The 15615-nt window shown below is 34.5% G+C and overlaps 1 protein-coding gene across 10 annotated transcripts in view; it reads right to left on the bottom strand.

Moving 5' to 3' along the window:
* Positions 1–15615, bottom strand: part of RYR2 (ryanodine receptor 2) — a 377449-nt gene that overhangs the window by 101049 nt on the left and 260785 nt on the right. For all 10 annotated transcript variants that reach the window (XM_088161537.1, XM_088161539.1, XM_088161542.1 and 7 more), the window contains 10 exons: positions 14750–14870; positions 13311–13480; positions 11416–11636; positions 10012–10102; positions 7305–7445; positions 6445–6608; positions 4396–4474; positions 3668–3757; positions 2435–2572; positions 1534–1611 (listed from right to left, as the gene is read on the bottom strand). In XM_088161537.1, the coding sequence (XP_088017663.1) occupies positions 1534–1611; positions 2435–2572; positions 3668–3757; positions 4396–4474; positions 6445–6608; positions 7305–7445; positions 10012–10102; positions 11416–11636; positions 13311–13480; positions 14750–14870 (1293 nt within the window). The remainder of the gene's footprint in view (positions 1–1533; positions 1612–2434; positions 2573–3667; positions 3758–4395; positions 4475–6444; positions 6609–7304; positions 7446–10011; positions 10103–11415; positions 11637–13310; positions 13481–14749; positions 14871–15615) is intronic.

Genomic DNA, 15615 nt, shown 5'->3' with positions numbered 1-15615 from the left:
CCTAGCTGCTCATGGAGATGGTCCTGATTCCTGCTAGCTAAGCCTGAACTCTAACTTGAAAGATATTAAACATTTTCTAAAATGTTCAAAATTACACATAGTTAATTTTCAAAACTCAGCTCTTATTAATATCAAACATGTTTAGATATTTCCTCAATACCTGTATCAGGACAATTAAGAGTTGAAACTGCATTTTAATTAAATTTGTTTATCTTTTAAGTAACAGATTCTGAAGTTGGTTTCAAAGACGACCTCTCTCTGTAGGGCAAATGAATCATAAAGCCAGCAAGATCTGCCTTATAGCTAACAGCTACAAAGGAAATACAAGTAATGACAAGAGTTAGAGGGTACAGCATAAAAAAAATAAGCAAGGGACTAACAGAAGTTCCAATACCCTTTCTGTGTGACTTGTGACAGGTTGCTTACTTTTATCTGGGCTTGCTTTACTGCATCATAATACTATGATGATGTGCACATCATGAGTTGTTTCCTGAGCATTAAACAAAGTCTGCAGAGTCTTTCAACTATACTGAGTTTATACAAATATTCAATGGCATAATTGTAAGGAATCTTTGTCATCAATTTAAAATAAGAATGTAGTGGTAGAGGCAGTTATTCAATTATCAGTTTTATGAACTCTTTGGAATGATCTACTGACATTTAATTGGCAGAAAATTCTTCTAATGCTAGTCAGCAATCTAAAACTGCTAGAACTATGAAACTGGAAACTGCAAGACAGAAATCAAGGAGTGGAAATCCAATGTGAGAATTTGTTTAGAGGTACAGTAGAGTATATATTGCACAGTTAGTCAATTAATTTACTACCACTGCTTGTTTGCACTGTGGCAAAGCTCAGTATGGGGAAAAGTTAAGCCTGTGTTTCAGGACCCTGTTGTATCAGCTTTGTCATCACTAGACTGGTACAAACACTCATGCTAACTAACTGAAAGCTATTTAGTATATGCATATATTGCACTGCAATTATACTTACAGGAAATTAGTAGACGGTAAAACCTAGCACCATAATCCAGCAAACACCATGAAAAAAATCCTATCTAATGACAGGAACAAATTATCAACTAAAACACACTGGTCCAAATAACAGCAGCCTACTGACACATCTGTCAAATGTACTAAATGGTTTATGATTCTTATTACTTCAGTTTAGAGAAAAAAAGAGTGTTGACAAAATGCTTTGAAAAGATGGTGGAGAAATGAAGAGGAAACAGAAAAAATTGATGCTGCTAGCTCTTCTAAACAGAATTCTCTTCAAAATGACAAATGTTAAAAAAGTGATCTGCAAAAAGCAATCCAGGACTAAAGAAAATTTTGAAGGTTTTTAACATGAACCATGTTTCTTTAAGAATCAGAGGCTCAGAGAGCAATAATGAAAAAGACCAAAAAGCCCTCACCAAACCCAAAGCATATCAAAACAGCTAATATTTGGTACTAGATTGTTTAAAATAAACTAGCAAGACAGAAAAAATTAGATTGTAAAACAAACCGTAAGCATTTTAGCTATTTCTGACTTACATGTAAGTCTCTGGAGAGGGTGACATTGCTCATGTCAATTGCACGAGGAGTGTAACCATGGGCTGTATCTACAGAGATCTGAATGACAAATGTGCAAAACAGCGGAGTTACGCAAGCATTTAATATAAAAAAGTTAACCTTAACAAGACACTGAAAGTAATTAAGAAATTTAAAGAAAAGTCACTTGTAGATCTTTAGAGAGCAAAACAATCCTTTGTGGCCCAGCTGAAAATATATCAGTGGTGGTAAACGTCAGTGAAAATTAGGCAAAGGGAAACAGTTTGTTCCCAAAGATGGATGGCCAGACATAAATCCCTTTCATTTTAATACAAATTTCACTTGAACTCATTTAGGGTTTGAACTTATTGTGGATGAGGATAAAGTCATTATTAAATCTTTGAATTAGATTATATTTTCTTTTTTCTCAGCAGGTAAAATCTCACACAATCTAGTTTAAGGTGAATTCAGGAAAAATAGAACTTTTAATTTAGCTTTTCAACCCTACTTCTACATTAAAGACTAGAATCTATGAATAGTTATCTTTTATCTTCTGTCCCTCCTCCCCATCCAGAAAATATCAGCATTCTTTTATTCTTTCTTTTTACTGTTTACATTTGCCAGAGGTTTGCTCATTACACTGACACAACTGGTCAAAGAAAGATAAAAAGTGTCAGATAAAAAGCCATTGACACAAGAAGTGTGGCTAGAAAAGGGGCACTGACAGACTTTCCTCTATGGATTATAGAGGGAACCTCAGTATCCAGGCTTTCTTCCTATGTGTGATATTATTTTCATATGCATGTATACGACCATACAGAGCCCTAAAAATTCAAAGGCTTCCTTTCAAAAGGCAGTTATTATTAATAGAGAATAACACAAAGCTTTCAGGAAAGTGGCTCACTTGACTGGTTTGAGAGATGCGGCGTGTCCGATTATACAGTGCCATGGAATCTCCTTCCCGTGTTCTTTCAATTCGCCATCCCCATGCCAGCATGGTTTTTAGTGATTCTTTGATTGGCCATCGATAAATTTCTTTCTCCTAGAAGGATGTACATGCAATTAATTACCTTGTTTATTATGCAGCTGCACAGAGCAAAAAGTAACTACTGGACTTTTTCCTGGTTATACTGAGATGGAAAGAAATGTGCTGAATTCAACCATTATGGGGTTGTGGAATTGATGCAAATAAATCACATAGATATTAAAAAGTTTATTATTTCAGAGGCAGGGAGAATTCTGGCCCTGCAGGAAGCTGATGATCTCAGGGATAACTGTGTCAATAGCATTCTCAGACAAGAAATCAAGGATGGTATTGAGCAGAAATGATCAGAAGTAATGCAGTGTTTTATCTGCTAGATGAGCCAAAAAACCATAATCATAAACAAGTCTGTGTTGGAAGAGAACTCTGGACATCTTCCTCTACCTTCTGTTGGGTCAGATAAGGTACCTAACTGGGCTATCAAGATTAGATTATCTAGGTCTTTCTGTGTCATGCCTTCAACATCCAGGTGATGTCATCACCTCTTTGGGCAAGTTATCCCACTGTTTAAGCTGTCAAGATAAGAAGGATTTTCAGAAAGCATTTCTGCTAAAGAAGCTTACATCCATTGCCTCTTGTCCTGTCACTGTGCACCCCTGTGAAGAGAATACATCCATCTTCTCTGTTATTAATGCCTAGGAACCAGGAAACCGAGACCCTACCTCCAGCAACTTTCTCTTCTTTAACCTGAACAAACCCAGTTCCTTCAGCACTGCTTCACTTATATCAAGCTCTCCAGATGTCTAATCAACTTTGTGGTTTTCTGCTGGAGACTAGACAAAGCCTAAACTTAAGTCTTCACTAAACAAGAAGGCGTTCCTGTATGACATTACTGCAAAAATAGAGTGGCAATATCACTCTTTTGTTTCACTGTAAGTTATGCCATGTAGTTTCAGCTATGTGAGAAAAAGTTTGAATGGCCTATTTATAATACAATAAAACCCTTCTAATATATTTTCAGGATTTTGAGGAAGGCAACAACCACACATTAGTTGACATAGTGTTAATTTTTTTTTCTTAAAATTATTAAAAGACAAGGAAAAACTTTCAGTGATATTTCAGTAACCCTGTATCAAGCATGAACAAATCTCTTACCTTTTCAGACAGTAACTTATATTGTTTCATCAATGGTTGCACTTTTGCAGATTCAGAAAATGTTTCACCATAGGTCCATCCATTGGCAAACTGAAAACAGCAATAAGAAGGATAAAATGGGGAGATGCAAAAAATTATGAAAAATCATTTTTATTGTTAGAAATTAACTGAATAATGCTTCTGCAGAGCTGTTCTCCTCAAGTTTCATTTCTTCTATTTTCTCAACCGACATTTATATTATCTACAAATTAAGATATCAATCATGTAGCATACTATCTTTTTGCAAAGTAACAATTACCAAAGCAACCTTATCAACACATTTTCCTTTTAAAGATTTTTATAAAGCAGAATACTGTGCTACAGTTGAGGAAATATTTTTGAACACTGGACAAACAAAATGTACCAAATAATAAAAAGGCTAAAGATCTTACTTGGTTAAAAAAAAAAAGAAAATTCAGGTCCATAAAGCTGTTAAACAATTAGCAAATATATTTACTCAAAAGTCATCAATTAAAATTATGAAATGATTAAACATTATTTTGAAATACTCATATGCACTTAGATAACTTCCCCCAAATATATTTCAAGAAAATAGTAAGTCTATATCTTACCTACATACCTACTTGTAGCATTATGAAAAATAGTAACATTCAGAAGAAAATATTTTAAAGATGAAATTGATTCAAATAAAATATATGATTTTGCTTTAAAAGGGATGTAGATTTTACCTTTTCCATTGACCATTTGTCATGAGCATGCTCTGCATATTTGTTAATGAAATATTCTAGCTTTTCAGGGATCGTAATGCTGAAAGTGAAAAGAAAATCAGCATTACATCACACAGGCTAAAATTGAACGCTTTTTTTGGTAAAGAAAACTTCAAAATAAATAATCAATAATGCATAGACCATTTCCTGTGCTCTTCTCCTCACATACAGTTTGCTCCAAGGCCCAATTAAATCAAGGAAGATATCTGAATTATTTCATGGGCACTGAACGACAACCACAGCTGTTGTAGGAATTTAACTTCTTTGAAACATATGCAGGGAAAAATCAATAATAAGATCAAGCACTAGTGCTTTTTGTCCCATATTTTATTAGTATTAAAGCCATAACTACAACCTATAGTTTCAGAAATATGGTAGTAACTTATTGCACAGTCTATAATAAACTAAGTGTGCTCACAGTCCTTTTTGAAACATTATCTACTTTATATATTCCAGAAAAACGTATCAAATATCAGTTCTTTACTTCATCAGCATTGCTACTAATGAAAGGGAATAATTACTTTTGATCACTGATGAAATAGTAATATCTTCCCTTCTAACATAAAGAATTTCAGTACAAGTAGTGTTAGAGTGCCATCTACTGTGAAAAAAAAATCTGGATTTTCAGTCTTATTGCGGAAAAAGCAGAAATGTAAAACCAAATTATGTCAGAATAACAGTTTGCAAGAGCCTCACACACACAAAGGTCAGAAAACATTCATCCAGCACTGTCAGCAGGTTGTTTTTATTGTTTGAAAGATTGTATTTTGAGGGGAACTCTATTAATACTACAATACTTCAAATAATTTCAGAAATTAAATAAAGTTACAAGCACACTAACATCCTATTATCTATAGCTTCATACAAATAGGTCCAGTACTAGTAAGCAAAGCAAAGCTGGATTTGCATGTTAAAAGAATGTAGGATAATTTGGAGGTTACAATGACAGCAGCAGTTTTGTCTTTGTCTCGAAACATCACAGAACTGTTGACTCCTATAGCAATGAAGGGACATACAATTTCAGTAATATTAAGCAAAATTTTGAGTTTTTCAAATCTATTCAAGCTATCTACAATTTTTTTTTCTGAAAAGACACACAGATAAATACTCAGTTAAATGATTATATAACATTCTTGAGGAAAATTTGTTAAACCTTCATCTATTTATCTACATCTTAGAAAAAAGAATTTAAATGGTCACTGATGTCCCTTCTATGCTCCAGATTGGATCATGACTTTTACTGCAGTATTTAGATGTGCATACATGTACATATAAGCATGCTGCAAGGAAGGTGTCAATCTGCTGACAGCCTCCTGTGTGCTGAATGTTAATACAGGCAGAAAGCTCAAGGGGGCAAGTGAAGTAAATGTTTTACAACAGGAATTTTTAAAGATATAATGCATAGCTCTGCTTCTGTCAGACTATTCTATACAGAGGGAAATGGCACACATGCTGTAGTCAAAAATCAGGGCAAAAAATTTCCATTCAGATACGTGCTTTGTCTGGCTAATATACTTTAAAAAGCAGGACGAGAGCCTGACTGCCTAGAGAGAATGAAGATTATTCTGCCGAATTCCCATTAGTCATAGTAAAAAAGATTATATGAAGGCACCATCAAACAGGTACACTGTTATTCACACAAATTGGAATTAGTGTCTTGACACATGTTAATAATGGCAGGGGTGATCTAGACTTGGATACTTTTTCAGCTCCTAAGAACATGCTGGTTTTTTTTGCAGCAGACATGAAAGACAATTGGGTAGTTCTATCCCCTGGGTAAAAATGCATTAAAATATTCTAAGTTGACCAATAAATTAATGATTTAACTTGCTAGTTATTGCTTTACTTGATCTAAAGTGAATACATAAATAAAAAATATTAAAATCTATAAAGTAAGCATTCAGAAGAAAAGCTTTAAGTTCACATCACACCAAACAACAGACTCCTCCCCTCTTTTACACATTCATGATAAAAAAAAAAAATCCCAGGTGCAACAGAATAATTCCTTACTTTGAGGTATCAACAGGTTGAGGATTAAAGTTCCCATCTGAATCCATTGAAGACTGTTTTTCCATCATATTGACATAATTTGATTCCATATAATCTGGAGGTAAGGCTCCTGCAACCGCACTCAGACAAGGCAAAGCCAATTTGAACAGTTCTTGTTCATACTTCTGTGGAGCACACAGGGGACAGAAAGTGAGTCGTGAATGGGAACTGCCAACATCACCAGTGAAACTGGTGCAGCTACAGATGAAACCAAGCAGCCAGAGAATGGCTTTTGTACTCAGCATGGAACTGAATTTTTGTTCTGAAAATACAGAAAACTGACTGCCCAAAGCAGAAAGTTAGATGCAAGTCTTAATCTTGGTCAAGTAAATGGGAAAAGTGTTGACTTTACTGGTAGCAACACTAAACATTTTTCAGATGCCAGGAAGACAGCACAGCAGAGGAATATGCACAGCATTCCTCAACAATTAAATTTGGAATTTTAAGCAGGTTTGTTAACAATAGTCACAGAATGAACAATAAATACTTGCCAAGACATATTATTAAACTTCTATTTAATACAGAATTGATTCATGGGTGTTGAAAGTACAACTACTAAACAGAGAAGTGTACAGATCTGTACAAGTACATCTCAAGATTACTGCTTTGGTGTTATAGCTTTTTAATTAGGAGATAAAATGTTATACCTACATTAAATTAGAAACTATAAGAAGAAGATTTAAATTTACTAAAGCCTGTATTTTTTTCCTTCAAAGTGGATGATACAGTGTTGATATAAGATGGCTAAAAACTACAGATTAAAGAAAAAAGATTGCACAGTAAGAGTTTTACAGTAATAAATGGATACAAAAAGTATTTACCTTTTGAGATAAAGCATCAAAAATACCCCAGAACAACTTTCTGGATAAATGAAGCTCTTCTTCTGAGGCAGCACCAAAGTTACCCCATCCACTTGGCAAACAATAATACTTCCAGCATCTTTCATAATGATTTGTCAGCAACTGAAACAGAACATATTTTGAAAGCAAACAGAAATATAACTGCTGAGGTTCTTCCGTTCTGGCATTCAAACATTACACAGATGCTACCAGAAAAATTTCTATACTTTTATCAATAAACCATGTTGTATATGCATTTTTAAATCACTGGAATGCATGAGAATTTTTTTCATCCTTGTTTCAATACCATTTTTCAAAGCTTTTTGGAAAATATTGCAAGTAACAGTCAGTAGAGAGCTGACATGATTTCCTTTTTTCCAGTCTGATCAAACTTGAAGATGGAAAAATGCAGACATTTATAACATAAATGTGTATATGTGCATAAAAAAGACAGGAATTAAGAAAAAAAAAAAACCACAACAAAAAGCAAAAAACAACAATCTAGATCTGATAGATAGAAGCAAGGATTTTGATAGCCAAAAATATAATCTTGATACTGCACTGTTCTTTTACAATTTCAACAGATCAGGACAAAAATCCCAAAACAATACATGTAGTATATTTATATGTCTTCATATTTAAATAATCTGTTAATATATATTTATTTTTTAAATTGTTGGATGATTTAAGAAAAAATACAGAGAACTCAGATGCATTTAAGATGCAAAAAGAAGTTTTATCATTTATGTAGTACCACAGAAGTCTCAGAAATAGGGCTCTAAGAGTCAAATATGTATTTGAAAATATTTTTAAAAACTATATTCAATTACTTAATGGCTGACAGGTTTGCTTTTGGACAACATGTGGACAATAAGATATACGAGTATGTTTTTAAACCTATTCAAGAGAGCAAACGTAGGTTTATTCTTTGAGAAACCCCTGATGAAGCACTGAATATGGTTTTAGAAGAAATAAAAACAAGGCAGTCCTATTCCAAAATGTCTGATCTATATGGAATACAGGAACAGCATCACAGATTTGAATTTGCATACTGCTTAAAACCTGAGGCAATTTTTAACTGTAGAAACCAGCAAATGTATTCAGAGTACATAGCCCTATATTCTGATTTGCCTTCATCATTTTCTCCTCTCTTCCCATTCAAAATTACATTTTCAGATGCCTGATTAACTTACAGCTGCCTCTTTACATTACTATAACTGGCTTGCCAGCACAAGCCTGTAAGGAATGCACACTGCAATACAATACTTTCAAAACAGAAACACAGCAGATATGGGCAGGAGTCCCTTGTGAAATCACTGGAATCAGTTTACTATCAGTAAAACCTTTTAAAAGTTATACATCTATCTTCAGACAAAAAGTTCAATTTCTTCATAAGCTCCTATTAGTCTTTTAGGTGTCAATGGGCAAAATCCTTTGCCCATGCTAATGCCATGGTTCTCTTTACATCTGTGTTTCCACAAAGCCTTACTAGCCAAAAGGATCCAATTATTATTTCCTTAATGTTCAGTTCAGCAACAAGGGCAGCGCACTGCAGTCATGACCACTGGTATCATAAAATCTGTTCTTTTTGATTAACAGATGTCCAGGACCTGGGTTTGTTTCTTCCCCCCAAAAAGAAATAAACCCCGAGGCACTACAGCCATACAGGAAGTGCCAAGTTATTGTTTGGTTTTAGCAACACATAAAATGCCATAATGCATTAGAAGGGTCCCCTTCAGGGCAGTATACTAAATTATTGACTGTTTTTTTCAAATAGACATGGAAGGCTGCTCCAGATCTTTAGTCTGATTGAGGAATTCTGAAGGGGAATAATCAAATTTATGAAGTCTTTGCCTTTGGACTTCAGCAGCAGGCCCTGACTTTGAGATTAACGACTTAAATTACTCTTCTTATATCAGAGTTGCAGATGTGCTGATGTGCTCTTAAAGCATAAAAGCATATTAACTAAGAAAAGATTAAGTATCTAATTCAAAGCCATGGTGGGAAAGCATTAAAAAGGACTGCTGAAAAACAGGGAAGTAGGGAAGTTGTGGAACCAAATGTGGAATCGATGTGGAACCAATGCTATTAAAACTGATGATGATATCAGGAATCTTTAAGGAATGTATCAGCTCCAAAAGGAAAAAAGCATCATTTTTCTTATGCATTAGGAACCAGAATAAAAAGATACAGCTAAACTTTTCGGAGCTGAAAACAAAATGCAGCATTACTACTAAACATAATTACTTAACAGATTTCCAGGCAGCAACAACCAAAAAAAGAGTCCTTTTTCCAAGAGCAAGGAAAACCAATGCAAAGGCAAAAAGTAAGAGTACATACAAACTGTAAATTTTTATGTTTTATGCATTGGATTCTGTGCCCTGCCCCCAAGGCTTTTTCTATTCTGTTTTCATATGGCTGAAACAAACAGGAAATGATTAAAAGAAAAGCAAACAGGAAATACTTAAAAGAAAAGCAAACATTTGAACCAGACTTCATAATTCCATATAGATGGATGTAAATTAGACTGAATTTCTCCCAAAGGAACAATTTATCCTTAAAAACTATGGTATTAGATTACTGCAGAGTGGAAATAACATAACAAAGATTACACAGACTCTTCTCCATGCAACTATTTTCTGTTGCATTTTTATAAAGAATATTGCTGAATACTAATATTTCTTTTTACCTTGAGAGGCATCTTTGCATGTTCATTTAACAGAGGTACATCAAATACTAATCTCCTCAGCAAATGCTGCATCATGGAAGGGCGCAACTGCCTGAAAGCAGACAAACCATTTCAAAAGGGTGCACCAGCACAGTTTCATGTAAATAATTGATAAATACATTAAAGCAACATATCAGTTTTATGCTGTTAAAATTCTTCAAATGCACAAAGTAATAAGATTTTACTTGTGGCACTAGGGGTCCAGAGGAAAGCACACAAGTGTATACCAAAGAAAATATTCTAAACAAGCTGCAAATCAAATGCTTCAAAGAAACCAAGAAAACATCTCATCTATAAACAGAGAAAACCAGGAAAAGAAATACTGAATTTTGATTAGGTCTATTAGGATCACCATACCCATGAGAAAAGGATATAATGTCAATTTATTGTAATATATCTCAATGACTCTTAAAATATCTTAGAAACTAATGAAGACATAACAGCACTATCTCTTTAGATGTGCTAAACAAGACACAGCATTGGCACCAACTGGAAGGACAGAAGTAATTGTTACAGTATGAATTTTAGAATGGCATGGACATTAAAGCTTTCCAGATAAATAGTAAAATATGGTAAATTCTATGGGCTCCTATCAATGTAATATATATATTAAATTAATATATATCATTGAATGTGATCTAATTTTTACACATTTTTACAGTATTATAATATAAATGTCTGTCATTTCTGAGCACATTTCCACACTAAGCAAAAAAAAAAAAAAAAAAAGTCATGGTGAAATACTAAAAAAACACCAAACCAAATAATCTGGTGAACTGGAAGCCTAAATTTTAACTGCAATTAGAACTTGAATTCATATTTCCCTAGTCAGCTTCTCATAATTGAGCCTGTGGATTTGTAAAAAATTGGATAATAACCAACTGGTTTTGACCCTGCAGACACACATACAAAATCTGTCCCAAAGCTCTTCAGTAAAGAGACATAACAATACTAGTAATTGCTTAGGATTTCAAATAGAACACATCATAAATAAACCTCTACATAGAATTAGATAAGTTACTGAATATCAACCACAAATCTGCCCAGCTAAAATTATTTAAATGGCAATTTAGTTCCAGAGTTTTGTCTTTTTGCATCCTCTTAGTTAATCACCAAGGTTTTAATTTAAAAGATTTGGTGATTGCAGAATAACTGAGGACTGAATGAATGAGAATTGAGGAATGACTGGTGATTAATAAAGCTGCAAATTGAATAGAGTATCTTAAAAACTATCACAATCACCTGGCGGGAAAAAAAAAAATCTTAATTATGCTACTGGTGGTATAGTTCTACATTCCTATATAATAAATATCACAGATTACTTTATCACTTAGCATTCCTGTACAGCCAGGAGTATTTTCTTACCCACAGATAGAGAGCAAACACTCTTCAATAGAATCTCGCTGAGCTTTGGTAAGAGAGCATCCCTTTGAGAGTCTGTACACAGTGTGTAATAAGGAATCGATGAGGGAAGCGTGGTGCTCCGTGCCAGCAAACAGAGGAGCACATCTGGTCAGGAGAGGCAAGACTGCTGTGCAAAGGTATCGATTCAGAGCCAAAGCCATATCTGTAGCACTTAAAGCAGCCTATAAATTAAACAGGACAGAAATTAGACTCGTCTCGTCAGTGTGCTTACAAATTAAAATAAATTGTTAGTTTTGTTCTGCAGTTATAAAGGCGGTAATTTCCAAAATACAGAAATGAGGATATGATAACTACTGGAGCTAGATGCCTACCTTCTTCTGCTGCTTTTGAAGTCTCATAGATAGCTTTTGTTTTGTTTTTAATGAACAAAAACTGTAAATGTGGCCATTCAAAAACAAAATAATTTTCAAGATTATATTGAAGAATGTCTTAGTTGCTGAACAGAAAACTCCAAAATCAGGTAATACAAGTCAGTATCTTTTTGCTATGAACAAGGCCAAGTTCCATGTGAGTTAAAAACCCTCACCTGCTCTTTCTTAAATATCTGGTGGAAAAGGACCTGGGGGTATTGGTCAACAGCTGAACATGAACTTGTGCCCAGGTGTCCAAGAAGACTGATGGCATCCTGGTTTGTATCAGCAACAGTGTGGCCAGCAGGACTGTGATCATCCCCCTGTACTCAACACTGGTGAGGCTGCACTTCCAATCTCCAGTTCTGGGCCCCTCACTTTAGGAGGACATTGAGGTGCTGGAGTGTGTCCAGAGAAGGGCAACGGAGCTGGTGAAGGGCCTGGAGTGCAAGTCCTGTGAGGAGCAGCTGAGGGAGATGGGGCTGTTTAGCCTGGAGAAAAGGAGGCTCAGAGGAGACCTTATCACTCCCTACAACTGCCTGAAAGGTGGCTCTAGTACATGTCAGCATCTTCTCCCAAGAAATGAGACAGAACAGGAGGAAATGGCTGCAAGTTGCACAAGGGGAGATTTAGATTACACATCATGAAAAAATTCTTCAGAGAAAGAGATGTCAAGCTTTGGAACAGGCTGCCCAGGTAAGTAGTGGTGTCATAATTTTGGAAGTGTTAAGAAAATAATTATATATATATATATTCCAAAAAGTGGACACGGCACTTGAGGATATGGTTGAATGGTGAATATGGTGGTGGTGCTAGGTTGACAGATGGACTTCAATAATCTTAGAGGTCTTTTCTGACTTAACAATAGTATGATTCTATGATCCTAAATAACAACATCATTTTTTCCAAAAAAAATGTTTTCATAAAAGGTCAAATAGAAAACCCAAACTTAATGTCTTAGCTCTCATAATATCTCTCTAAATCTAAGCTTTCTGGACCAAGACAGATAAAAGAAATTAGATGGAAATAAGACTCACAGGGGGAAAAAAAAGGCCAGCAACATTGAGGATGAACTAAAATAGAAATGTGATAATTTTCTAAATAAGTGTAGGTGTCCGTAACAAATGCACAGAGATGAACACTTTCTGTCTATCTCTGGAAAGAGGATCCCAGTCACTTCTTCCCCGCTGCTTCATTGGCAGCTCATCTGATTTTGATTCCATAGCAGAAGCTCATAAAGTCTCCTGGGGAAAGGCACTGCATCTTTTATAGATAACGGTATCAGTGCAAGCCTTAAAAAGTAAACGTTACACTAGTTGTTGCATCTTCAAATATTATCAAAGCTCAGAAGCAACATGCACTTCTGCCAGGATTTGAGAAATGCAGAAGATGTGAAGACAGAAAAAATGCTTTTTCAAGGAATGAAAAATGCTGTAGTGTTCAAGAAGGTAAGAGAACCAAAATAAAACAGACTGAAATCCTTACCGTATCTAATGAGGCAGCAGCACGGAGGTCTGGCAGAAAGCCAACTTCAAGAAGGTGTAGAAGAAAATCCTGGTCCTCAATTCCATAGACCCTGTCAAGGAACAAAACCATGGCTGCCTTGTGATCTGGGCAAAACCCCGCAGACATGTCAGGTTCCACCACAGTACCATCTAAAAGGAAGAAATAAGACTTCAGTGACAAGGATCCTCCCTCAGCAGACTAGGCAGTCACGCTGCTACTTGTCAGAGCTTTTGAGTCTCTGTTAACACCTAGGCATCTTCCCCACATTTCTGTTACACAAAGGAAACATATTTACAGTTAAATAAAAAAGAATGCATAAGACAAATCCTACCCAGAGACCTCAATGTCCTTGCATGTTTTTCTGTTCATAGTTTTAATATTAAGAGATTCTTAACAGTTGATATTCTAAATGCTAAGTACCTGAAACACAATAATTAACCCACATAACTTCCTAGTTCTCAGCAGAAGCAGATGGAAAGTAAAAATTACAAGAATGCTACATCAGAGATCCTGGAAATCCAGCACTGGTGAGTGTATCTTTAATGTATGACAAAGAATTAAGAATGTGCTAAAAAATCCTATTTATCTCAAAACTTTCAAAATATCTGAAAAAAATCATTTAAATATTTTAAAATGTTGGTACTTTCATTTTGGAAAGTAAACAAGCACTTATGTATCTATGAGCTGTAGTTTGCTACTGTGATCTCACCTATAGGTCTATCCCTATTTGAAACAAAAATAAGTAATATGCAAGTAGACTGATTGATCTTTTTATTTCTTCTGCTGTAACCTATTGGAAAATCTTGTGCTGTGAGTGTCTAAACAATCCAGGTTGAATTTATAATGTTTTCTCTCCAGATACATAAAAAAGCAGAGGTAATCCCTTTCCCTTTTATATAGGTGCTCACATAGCTCCCACTACTGCAATCAATTTCACATAGGCAGGAAAATGAAAGAAATGCATTTGCCTATGTATGTCACACCTATCTCTTCACCATAGCTGCTGGAGAACAACTCTGGTATCTTAGTAAGATCTGCTAGAAACAATTTATAGGGTTAGAACAACAAAACCTAAGGATTATGTTATTGAGAAACGAGACTGCTGTATTTTTTAAAATAGTTCTAAAATCAGAAAGCATGCATTTTAAAATTTCTTTTCAAAGTTGTAATAGATTTCCCTAATTCAATTTAACAGGATTTATATCAGTGATTTAGGGGTACACAGAATTGTTGACTACGGCATGCAGAAACATTGTTGAAACATATATGAGATACACATGATCTGTCTTTTAATTCACATTATAAATAATTGAATTTCTATAATATTTTTAAATGCTGAAAAAAGTATGAGTGTCAATATGTCAATAAATTACAAATCATAGGAATAGGATGGGAGAAAAAAAGTAGAAAAATCTTACCTTTTGCTATGGTTGGCATATGGAAAGCAATACTGATTACTCCCACCAAATCTTCAAGTGGAATCAAAGATCGTAGAATTGATCTGATTCTAATGGCTTCCCCTTTACCAGCATGGATTAGCTAATAAAAAGACAAATAAAAATTTAGCAAGATCTTATTTTTATCTTCTTTACAAAAGAATAACTGCTCCCAAAATTGCATTATAATTAACAATGTAAATTTCATGCAATCTGCATTGATTTGCTGTAATAAGGATGGATATGTATAAAGTCTAAAAATCTACGTTTGCTTATGAAATAAAACAAAGTTCATTTTCAGAACAGAAATTAGGTAAAGGTGGTGAGCAAAGCCTTAAAATGTAGCAGCATATGGTGGGAGGCATGGGGATGAAAACAAAAGCAGATTTTCAGATTGAAAAAATTAGGGGTTTTGTCCTGGTCAAATGGGACACTTTCAAGTATCTCAATCATTTTGCTTTTTAAAAAATGCAGCAAGACAGGGAGAAAACCAGACAATTTTTTTCGAAACAAAATATGAAAAACAGGTATTCATACACTGACCTTATTAACTACATATCTCTCTCATCTCTCAAGTTATCAAGCCCTGCACAAATCTGATCCGGATCTGTATTAATGTATTAATATTAATTTAATTAATATTAATATTAATGTATTAATCGGAGCACATTTCAGGGCAAAATGAGAAACTATATATTAGTAAATTTCTGAGGAATAATAATGTATATTGAATCATAAACAACAAATTTTTTTTATAGTTTCAATCTCTTACAAAATAAGAGGTAATGTTTTTATAGTGTTTCTAATTTTGCATCTAATGCCTGAAAAAGTGACATCTTTCATTTGAG

Source organism: Sturnus vulgaris, chromosome 3 (genome assembly GCF_052056855.1).
Source record: "Sturnus vulgaris isolate bStuVul1 chromosome 3, bStuVul1.hap1, whole genome shotgun sequence".
NCBI classification, from domain to species: domain Eukaryota; kingdom Metazoa; phylum Chordata; class Aves; order Passeriformes; family Sturnidae; genus Sturnus; species Sturnus vulgaris.
The sequence above is the reverse complement of the archived record's forward strand: the minus strand, read 5'-3'. Positions and strand labels throughout refer to the sequence as shown.